The 10095-nt window shown below is 65.7% G+C and overlaps 1 protein-coding gene across 1 annotated transcript; it reads left to right on the plus strand.

Annotated features, from left to right (window-relative positions):
- The first annotated feature begins 3847 nt into the window (after positions 1–3847).
- Positions 3848–9162, plus strand: LOC103825375 (dnaJ homolog subfamily A member 1-like). Its single transcript, XM_050984742.1, has 8 exons — positions 3848–3965; positions 5113–5265; positions 5334–5532; positions 6827–6931; positions 7005–7232; positions 7309–7539; positions 8134–8234; positions 8317–9162. Exons 2-8 carry the CDS (start codon positions 5134–5136, stop codon positions 8542–8544), a joined length of 1224 nt encoding a protein of 407 aa, XP_050840699.1. The 5' UTR covers positions 3848–3965; positions 5113–5133; the 3' UTR covers positions 8545–9162.
- Positions 9163–10095: the final 933 nt, after the last annotated feature.

A 10095-nucleotide genomic window follows, 5' to 3' on the forward strand; every position in this document is an offset into this window, starting at 1 on the left:
CCCTAGGACATTACACCCCGATTGCTGGGCCATGCACTCCGATTTCTGGGAGATACACCCCGATTTCTGGGTGATGAACCCAGTCCCTGGGGTGATGCAGCCCCCGGAGTGATGCACACTGATTCCTCGGACATTGCACCCCGATTTCTGGGACTTTGCACCCCGATTTCTGGGTGCTGCAGCCCCCGGAGTGATGCACCGCAGTTCCTGGGACATTGCACCCCAATCCTTGGGAAAATGCACCCCCATTCCTGGGTGATGCACCCCGATTTCTGGGTGATGCACCCCAGTTTCTGGTTGATATATCCCGATTTCTGGGTGATGTCCCCCGATTTCTGGGGCAATGCCCCCCGATTCCTGGGTGATGCCCCCAATCCCTGGGGGTGCCCTCCCATTCCCAGGCCGATTCAGCCCCCCCCCGTTGGTGTTTCCCATCCCTGGGGGCACAAATTCCCCCTGGGGCCACGTTCCCCCATCCCTGGGCTGATGATTGCCCTGCTGTGGCACAGGGGCACTGGGGGTGGCACAGGGACACGGGGGGTGGCACAGGGGCACGGGGGATGGCACAGGGGCACTGGGGGTGGCACAGGGACACGGGGGTGGCACAGGGGCAAGGGGGATGGGTCACACGTGTGGCACTGGGGGTGGCACGGGTCACTGGGGGCACAGGTTGGCAAGGGGGGTGGCACAGGGGCACTGGGGGTGGCACAGGGGCACGTGTGGGGCACAGGGGCAAGGGGGGTGGCACAGGGGCACTGGGGGTGGCACAGAGGGATACAGGATTGGCACACAGGCACAAGGTGTGGCACAGGAGCACGAGTGTGGCACAGGGACATGGGGGTGGCACAGGGATACAGGTGTGGCACACGGGCACAGGGGGTGGCACAGGAGCACATGGGTGTGGCACAGGAGCACGGGGTGTGGCATAGGAGCACGGGGTGTGGCACGTGGGTGTGGCACACGAGCATGGGATGCGACAAAGGAGCACACGGGCTGTTGCACATGGGGTTGGCACAGGGAGGGGGTGTGGCACAGGGACACTGGGGGTGGCACAGGGACTCTGGGTGTGGCACAGGGACACTGGGGTGGCACAGGAGCACATGGGGTGTGGCACAGGGACACTGGGGGTGGCACAGGGACTCTGGGTGTGGCACAGGGACACTGGGGTGGCACAGAAGCATATGGGGTGTGGCACAGGGACACTGGGGGTGGCACAGGGACACTGGGGGTGTGGCACATGGGGTGTGGCACTCGGGCATGGGGTGTGGCACAGGGGCATGGGGGGTGGCACAGGGACACGGGGTATGGCACAGGGGCATGGGGGGTATCACAGGGACATGGGGTGTGGCACACAGGGTGTGGCAGAGGGACATGGGGTGTGGGACATGGGGGGTGGCACATGGGCTGTGGCACATAGGGTGTGGCACTCGGGCATGGGGTGTGGCACATGGGGTGTGGCACATGGGCACGCGGGAAAGGGTGAAACCCCATCCAGCTCCCACACACCAGCACCGTGCCTCAGTTTCCCTTCTCACCCAGCCACAGCCAGGATGGGGATGAGCCGAGGGTGGGGGGAGGAGAAGCCCCCCCAGAGCCCCTCCCTGATTTTGGGACACCCCTCTGCACCCCCCCTCCAGGCTGGGGGAGGTGACTCAGCACATCTGGACAAGCACAGGTGGCACGGGGACAGTCGGGCTGTGCCCCGAGCCCTGTGCTAAACCCGGTCCCGGTGCCCAGGGGAGGTTTGGGGGGCACGGTGCCAGGCCAGGGGCACGTGGTGGGGACAGGATGTGACAGCAGCCAGCCCTGAGTCACCGCTGGCCACCAGATCCAGCTGGAAGGGGACAGGAGGGGACAGGAAGGGACAGGAGGGGACAGGAAGGGCCCTTGGCTCCAGCCCCTGGTCCCCAACAGCTCCCACAGCGGGGCTGGGGGCTCAACCCCACTTTGGGGACCCCATTCCCACTTTGGAGACCCCATTCCCAGTTTGGGAACCCTATTCCCACTTTGGGGACCCCATTCCCAGTTTGGGGGCTCCATTCCCAGTTTGGGGAGCCCATTCCCAGTTTAGAGACCCCTCTCCCAGTTCAGAGAACCCGACTCCCAGTTCAGGGAGCCCATTCCCAGTTCAGGAAGCCCATTCCCAGTTTGGGGAGCTCATTCTCAGTTTAGAATCCTCATTCCCAGTTCAGGAACCCCATTCCCAATTTAAATATGCCATTCCCAGTTCAGAGCACCCATTCCCAGTTCAGGGACCCCATTCCCAGTTCAGAGCCTCATTCCCAGTTCAGAGCCCCCATTCCCAGTTCAGGGAGCCCATTCCCAGTTCAGGGACCCCATTCCCAGTTCAGAGCCCCCATTCCCAGTTCAGGGTGCCCGTACCAGCCCCTGCCCCTCTCCCAGTGCCCCCGGGCACCTCCTCTGGCTGGAATTCTCTGGGATTCCGGGCCCAGCTGGCCCAGGGCTCCCAGCAGCTGCCGGCAGGGCTTGGGTTTCACCCGGGGTAGGGGGGGGGGGATTGATCCCCTGCAGGACCCCCCGAGCCTGCCCTGCAGCCCCCCCGGATCCAGAGGGGCCCAGCCTGGCCAAACCTGGCTGGGGGGGGGGAAGCAGGGCTGGGCTGGAGCTCGGGGAGGGGATGGCAGGGGGTCCCAGCGCCCCCAGAGCCCACCAGAACCTCTGGAACACCCCTCCTCCTCCTCCTCCTCCTCCTCCTCCTCCTCCTCCTCCTCCTCCTCCTCCTCCTCAGGGGGTCCCTGGTCAGTGACCCCAGCCCAGCCTGAGGCCGTGCTGGGGGCACAGGGGGGCACCAGGAATGCCTGAGCAGCCCTGGGGGGGGGGGGCTGGAGGAGAGACCCTGACCCCCCCCACTGCCCCCCTGAGTGGGGACAAAGGGAATGGGAGGGTCCCAGACCCTTGTTTAGAACCCAGACCCCAGTCCTGGCCCCTGAAGAGACCCCAGCCCCCCTGGCCAGCTCCCAGCCCCCAGTTGTGCCCCCAGCCCCCCCAGACAGGCCCTGGTTCCCCAGTTCAGACCCCCCCAGTTCAGCCCTAAGACCCCTCCCCACTCTTGGCCCCCCTCCTGCAATAAACCCCATTAGGGGAGGGGGAGCACAACCGGGCACAGAGCCCAGAAAGGCTCCGTGGGCACCCCTAAGGCACGGGCGGGGGGAGAGCAGAGTCCCCCCCCCCAGGGACCCCCACCCTCTCTGTGAGCTCCCCAGGCCCCCCCATCACCCTTTTGGGACCCCCCAACAGGTGCGGTGACCCCTCTGGGACCCCCCATGAAGGAACCTGGGACGGCCAGGGGACCCCCGGGACCCCCGAAGGAGTGCCCGTGATTCCTTCCTCCCCGGGACTCCCGGGACCCTCCTCAGGACCGCCCTGGGACCATCCGGGACCCCCGGAACCCCCGGGAGCCCCTCGAACCTCCCCTGTGATCCCCGAGCCCCCCAGAACTGCCGGTGCCCCCACCCCAGTACCCCTAAACTCCCCCAAGTGTCACCCCCGTGTCCCCCCCATAAAGACCACGCCCATTGCCACGCCCACTGCCCCACCCATAGCGCCACACCCTCCTAGCCCCGCCCATCTGGATGGCCCCGCCCACTGCCCCGCCCTCCGCGCGGGCCGCGCGCCCCCTGCCGGACGCCCGCCGCACCCTCATTCTCTGCTCTTCCCTCTGATTGGCCACAGTCTCCCAGCCAATGAGAAACAAGGAGTCTACCCTGAGGCCCGGCCCTGACGCTGTCTCAGCCAATCGCAAGGCGAAGTGGCGCCCCGCCTCCCGAGCGGGCAAGCACTGCCCCTGCACCCAATCAGCGCCGGGCCCGCGGGGTGATGGGCGGGCACAAGAGGGCGTTTCCACCAATGGGCGCGGCGTGCGGTGCGGAGGGGGTGGGGTCAGCGCGGGGGGCGTGCCCGCGGCTTCCAGAGAGTTCGGAGACGGCGGCTGAGCGGCGGCGGCGGTGAGTGGGGGGGGGCGGCCCCGGGACCCCGCCGCGACCCCCGGACCCCCCCCGGCCCCTCCCCAACCCCCCCGCGACCCCCGGCGGGAGCCGGCCCGCCCCGCCCCGCCCGTGTCAGCGGCGGGCCCGGCCCGCGCAGCCCTGAGGCGGCTCCTCGGGGTGCCCTGAGGGCCTGCTGGGCTCGGGGGGGCTCTGAGGCGATTTCTCCTCCGGGAGCACCGGGTTCGGGTCCGCTCCGCCGCTCCGGTGTGGGGTGCTGGTGTCTCCGCGGCTGTGAACGGGCTGTCACCGTGTCACCTCCGCCCCGACAGCCCCGGTACCCCCGGTGCGCGACCCTCGGAACCGAGCCGCCCCACACGGGGCTCCTGGGCTGGACCGACCCCGCCCCAGGGTCCCGGCCCCAGCCTCGGCCCCGGGGGTCCCGGGGGACAATCCCCGCTCCAGCCGCGGGGATCGCGGCTTGGACGGACGGGCAGGACCCGCCCCGGGGCTCCCCGGGGGACGGACCCGGCTGCGGTCCCGGGGAGCCGGTGCGGAGTGGGAAGCGGGGGTTATTTACCCGTGCGTCGGTCCCGGGCGCTCCCCGCGTCCCCCGTGACACAAGATAAACGTTTCCCCACCCCACGCGGGGCTTATCGGCTGTGGCACATGGCCCGGGGGGGCACCCCGAGTCCACCCCCTCCTTGCCGGACCCCCGTGCTGTGCCTGGCTGTCCCCGGTGGCACCGGTTCGGACATCCCTGATGGCTGCGGGATGCTGCTGCGGGGGGGGACACCTGAGGCAGGGCTGTGCATGAGGGACAACAGGGATCAAAACCTTTTGTGGGGACAGGACTTGGGGTGCACTTGCAGGAGCCCTTTGTGGGGTTGTTGTCACCACCCCCTGTCCCACTGCGGGGAAACTGAGGCAGGGCTGTGCAGGGGTAGAGCAGGGATCAAAACCTTTAGGGGGGACGGGGCTTTGGGACCACCCCCACACATGCAGGAGCCCCGAGTGGCTGTCGCGTTGTTGTCACCCCCCCGTCCCACTGCGGGGAAACTGAGGCACGGCTGTGCAGGGGTCAGCAGGGCTCAGCGGGGTTTTGGGGAGGTCACACAGAGCTCAGGCTGGGTGGCAGTGCCAGGCTCACAGCTGTGTCCTGTCCCAGCACGTCACAGCAGCCGGGAAGATGGTGAAGGAGACGGGCTATTACGACCTGCTGGGCGTGCGGCCGGGCGCCAGCCTGGACGAGATCAAGCGGGCATACCGGCGCCTGGCACTGCGCTACCACCCCGACAAGAACCCCAGCGAGGGCGAGCGGGTACGTGCGGCTCCCCCAGCCCTTCCCAGGACCCCCTGGCCCAGCTGAGCCCCCTCTCCCCTCCCCAGTTCAAGCAGATCTCCCAGGCCTACGAGGTGCTGTCGGACGCCCACAAACGGGCGCTGTACGACCGCGGCGGCGAGCGGGCCATGAAGGAGGGAGGCCTGGGGGGCCGCGGCGGAGGCGGCGGCTTCGGCTCCCCCATGGACATCTTCGACCTCTTCTTCGGAGGAGGAGTGAGGATGCGTGGCCGGGCAGACAGGAGAGGTGAGGGGGTGAGGGACTCGGGGATGAGGGACTCGCCATGACCCCGGGGTGGGTGGGAGGGGGCTAGTGCCCAGTGTGGTGGTCGCTCAGGAGGTGACAACCCTGCTGGCACCTCTTGGTGGGAGGGGTTTGGTGCCCAGTGTGTGGTCGCTCAGGAGGTGACAACCCTGCTGGCACCTCTTGGTGGGAGGGGTTTGGTGCCCAGCATGGGGAGGAGGTGACAGACCTAATGGGACTTCTTGGTGGGAAGGGGCTGGTGCTCAGCATGATGGACACTCAGGAGGTGACAACCCTGCTGGCACCTCTTGGTGGGAGGCAGCTGGTTCTCAGCACCATGAGGAGGTGACAAATGTGCTGGGACCTCTTGGTGGGAGGGGGTTGGTGCCCAGCACTGTGAGGAGGTGACAGGAGGTGACAAACCTGCTGGGACCTTTTGGTGGGAGGGGGCTGGTGCCCAGCACTGTGAGAAAGGGACAGAAGGTGACAAACCTGCTGGGACCTCTTGGTGGGAGGGGGCTGGTGCCCAGCACAGCACTGGTTTGGAGGACAAGGACTGCTGGGAAGTGTGCTGGGAGAGGGCTGGCACCCAAATGCAGTGTGACATTGGCTCAGGGGGTCACAGACCTGCTGGCACCCTGGGTGTCAGTGCTGGTGCCCAGCACAGAACTGGCTCAGGGGTGACAGCCTAGCTGGGACCTTGGCATGAGAGGAGGCTGGTGCCCAGCGTGGCACTGGCTCGGGGGATCCAGCCAGGCTCCCCAGGCTGTCTCTGCCCCTGCGGCACAGCCCGCTGCAGCTCCTCACCACCCTCATTACTTTCTCCACCTGCCTCTCTTCAAAGGGCCCTTCCCTGTCCCTGTCCCGGCTTTCCCCCCCCGCCGTCCCCATCCCCGGGGCTGGGCTGAGTCACCGGAGCAGCCCCGGGGTGGCAGCAGGACGCGGGGCCAGCCCGGTGACTTGGGCCTGGGTCACAGGGACACGGTGACTCGCCAGCTTCTTGCTGAGATGGCAGGAGTTAATTGCAGGGCAATTGGGAAGCCGAGGGAGTCATCCCAGCCGCTCCAGCTGGAGCAGCTGGGGGTGGCTGAGAGCCCTGGGGTGGGAGCCGTGCCCTGCCCACGCTGGGGACCCGGCACTGCCTCAGGGCAGCATCCAGGCTTGGAGTGAAACTGTCCCTGTCCGTGTCCCTGCCCTGTCCTTGAGGAAGGAGCAGGAGCGGTGTCCAGCGCCTGTCTGGCCGTGGCAGGGGGGTGGCACAAGGCTGGCGCTGAGCCAGGCTCTCCCCCGTGCCCAGGGAAGACGGTGGTGCACCAGCTCTCGGTGTCGCTGGAGGATCTGTACAACGGCTCCACACGGAAGCTGTCCCTGCAGAAGAACATCATCTGCCGCAAGTGTGGAGGTGAGTGAGGGGCTGAAGGGCCGCCCCAGCACCCCCTGCCCCAGTGTCTGACCCCCTGCCCCCCTCTGCACAGGCTGCGGGGTGCGGGAGGGCGCCCAGAGAAGGTGCCCCAAGTGCCACGGCTCGGGCATGGAGGTTCGCATCCACCAGCTGGGGCCCAGCATGATCCAGCAGATCCAGACCGTGTGCTCGCAGTGCCAGGGCCAGGGCGAGTGGATCCGGCCCCGGGACTGCTGCCTCACCTGCAACGGCCGCAAGGTGGTGCGGGAGAAGAAAATCCTCAGCGTGCACCTGGATAAAGGTGAGCCGGGGCTGAACACAGATGGGGTCACCCCAAAGTGCCCACGGGCTCTGAGCCTCCTCCACCCTCCTCGCAGGCATGAAGGATGGGCAGAAAATCACCTTCCACGAGGAAGGGGACCAGGTGCCTGGCCTGGAGCCCGGGGACATCATCATTGTCCTGGATCAGAAGGAACATCCTGTTTTCCGGCGCAGCGGTGATGACCTGATTGTCAGGAGGGAGATCAGCCTGGCAGACGCCCTGTGTGGGTGCAGGCAGGTGATCCACACCCTGGACAACCGCACCCTGCTCGTGTCTTCCCCGCCAGGTGAGGGGCACTCAGCACCTGGGAGTGGCACACCACAATAGGGATGTGCCCCTTGTTGATGGAGTGACAAAACTGTCCTTTGTTTCCTTAAAAAGGAAAAAAGCCCGGAAGTTTATCTCCTCAGTTGGGTAAAAAAGACCTCGTAAGAGGTGTGAGACTTCACCTCAAACTTTAGGATGGCCAATTGGACAGGAGCTAAAAAGTTCTGCCTGAGCAATTTACTAGAAAAAAGAAGAGAACAAAGGAGCTAAGGATGGCCAATTGGACAGGAGCTAAAAAGTTCTGCCTGAGCAATTTACTAGAAAAAGAAGAGAACAAAGGAGCTAATCGCTTTTGTGAGGTGTTTTAGAACCTCTTGCACCTGGCTCCGTTTTTCTCTGGAGGAAGTTTTGTTATTTTGCCTTTTATTAGAACTTTTCTGTTTCCAACACTACCACAGAAGCCATTCTGGTGATTTTACTCCTTCTAAGGTAGCTGAGCTATCTTAGGTGTGATACAAATCTCCAAGAGCTTTTAAGACCCGGCTCGAAGAGACCAATATATCACACCAGGAGCTGCCAGCACAGCAGGGTGACCCTCATCTCTGTCTCTCAGGTGACGTGATCCGGCCTGGGGACCTGAAGTGCATCCCCAACGAGGGCATGCCTGTCTACAGGAGCCCTTTTCAGAAAGGAAAGCTCATCCTGCAGTTCGAGGTGAGCTAGAGCAGGGTGCTGGGACTTGACATCTCACACCTCTGGCCTTGCCGAGCTGTCTGACGTTGCTGTGTGCTCCCAGGTGAAGTTCCCCGAGCCGGGCTGGCTCCCCACGGAGCGCCTGCGGCAGCTGCAGGCCTTCTTCCCACCGCAGGAGGAGGTGATGGCCACGGAGGACACGGAGGAGGTGGAGCTCAGCGATTACACGGCTCACGGCGGGCCGGGCCGGCGGCCCTACACCGGGGAAGCCTATCACGAGGATGACTTCGAGGACGGGATGAGGCAGCATGTGCAGTGCCAGACCTCGTAGCGGGGTGGGGCCCGGAGCCGCCCGGGCGCAGGCGGGGCAGGGCCGGGCCAGGCGGTGGGGAGGGGCTGCCACCTTCAGGGATGTACATAGGTCGCCTTTCCGACAGCACCTCACCTCCCCCGCCCCCTCGGGAGCCGGCGGAGCCCCCTGCCCTGCCGGCACAGCCCCCTGCCCTGCCTCCAGCCCCGGGGGGCACAGGGCGGGCTCCAGCTGCCGCTGCTGGAGAGGAGCAGGGCGTACCCCGTGCCCCTGCCTCAGTTTCCCCATCTGCTGTGGTGTGGTGGGGCCAAGCTTGTGCTGGAGGCAGTGTGGGGAGGAGGGGAAGTACCCACCCCCGTTGGGGATGCCCCAGTCCCAGCCCCACCCTGGGGACCTGCTGCCCGGGCCCCCAGCTCCTTGCTTTGCCCGTTTCTTTCCTTACTGGAGCCTGGCTCAGGCCTGGGATGCAGAGGGGGTGGCTCTTTTCTCTTTGCACAGGACAGGAGGGGTTGGGGGGGACCCGTCCCTTCCCTTTAATTTATTTTTGGAAGAATTTTAGAAGTTTTTCTTTTTTTTGTTTTGTTTTTTGGGGGAGGGGTGGGCGGTGACTTTGTACTTGGCATTAAACGCGAATCCCAACTCGGTGTGTGGGGTTGAGCCTGGGACAGAGTGTGGGGCAGGCAGGGTGTGGGGCAGGGTGTGGGGTTGAGTGTGGGGCAGCAGGAGCCCCGGGGCAGTGACTCTGCCCCGCTTTGATCCCGGGTGTGCCTCAGTTTCCCCATCCTTACCCAACCGGGAGCTGCTGGGTCCTGCCTGTCCCTGCCCGTGCCCTCTCCCAACTCCTCCTGCTCCAGCAGGGGAGCAGAAGCCTGGGTAGGGAGGGGTCTGTCCCACTCCCTTTCCCCCCTTTGCCAGCCCTGCTTCCCCCCTGTTGTCCCTCTGCTCTTCTCCCCTGTCTGGACTCAGTCTTGACCCCATGCACACCCCCAGTCCCAGTCCGTGTCCCTGTCACTTCCAGAGCCCGTTTCCAGTTACCCTCCTGGGCCCTCTCATCATCTCAGCATCCCTGCAGACCCCACAGTAGACGCAGACTCCCCCCAAATTCCTTCAATCCCCCCCCTTTTCAGCCCTGCACTCACCCCATTGGAGATTCCAGCCATGGCTGGGCTACTGAGCTGCTAAGGGAGAGCCCCCCAAAAAATACCCTACTGGGGGGCCAGCTGCATCCCAAAGCCCCCTGCCCTCTCCTCATGCTGGACCAGACTCCCCTCCACAGCGGGATGGGGGTGGAACCCCCCAGCCCTGCCCAGGGCAGCCCAGGCCGGGGGGCTCTGTGGGGCTGGCGTTGGAGGCTCCCCCTCCCCTGGAGCCCAGGAAAGCTGCGGCGCCAGCTGCAGCTGGAGGGGGAGAGGAGGAGGAGGAGGAGGAGGCGAGGAGAACAATGCTGGCCGGCCGCCAGCCGAGGGGAGTGGGGGGGAAGGGGGGAGCTCCTGCCCAGCCCCCGGCCCGCCGGGCTGAGTGCGGTTGGTGACAGTCCCTGTCCCCCGGGGCTCGCCACGCCTCGCTGAGCCA

This window comes from Serinus canaria, chromosome 25 (genome assembly GCF_022539315.1).
Source record: "Serinus canaria isolate serCan28SL12 chromosome 25, serCan2020, whole genome shotgun sequence".
NCBI lineage: Eukaryota > Metazoa > Chordata > Aves > Passeriformes > Fringillidae > Serinus > Serinus canaria.

Coding starts and splice junctions, on each gene's coding strand:
- LOC103825375 (XM_050984742.1), top strand. CDS start 5,134: ATGGTGAAGGAGACGGGCTATTACGACCTGCTGGGCGTGCGGCCGGGC. Junction 5,266..5,333: donor ACCCCAGCGAGGGCGAGCGG/GTACGTGCGGCT, acceptor TCCCCTCCCCAG/TTCAAGCAGATCTCCCAGGC. Junction 6,932..7,004: donor CATCTGCCGCAAGTGTGGAG/GTGAGTGAGGGG, acceptor CCCTCTGCACAG/GCTGCGGGGTGCGGGAGGGC.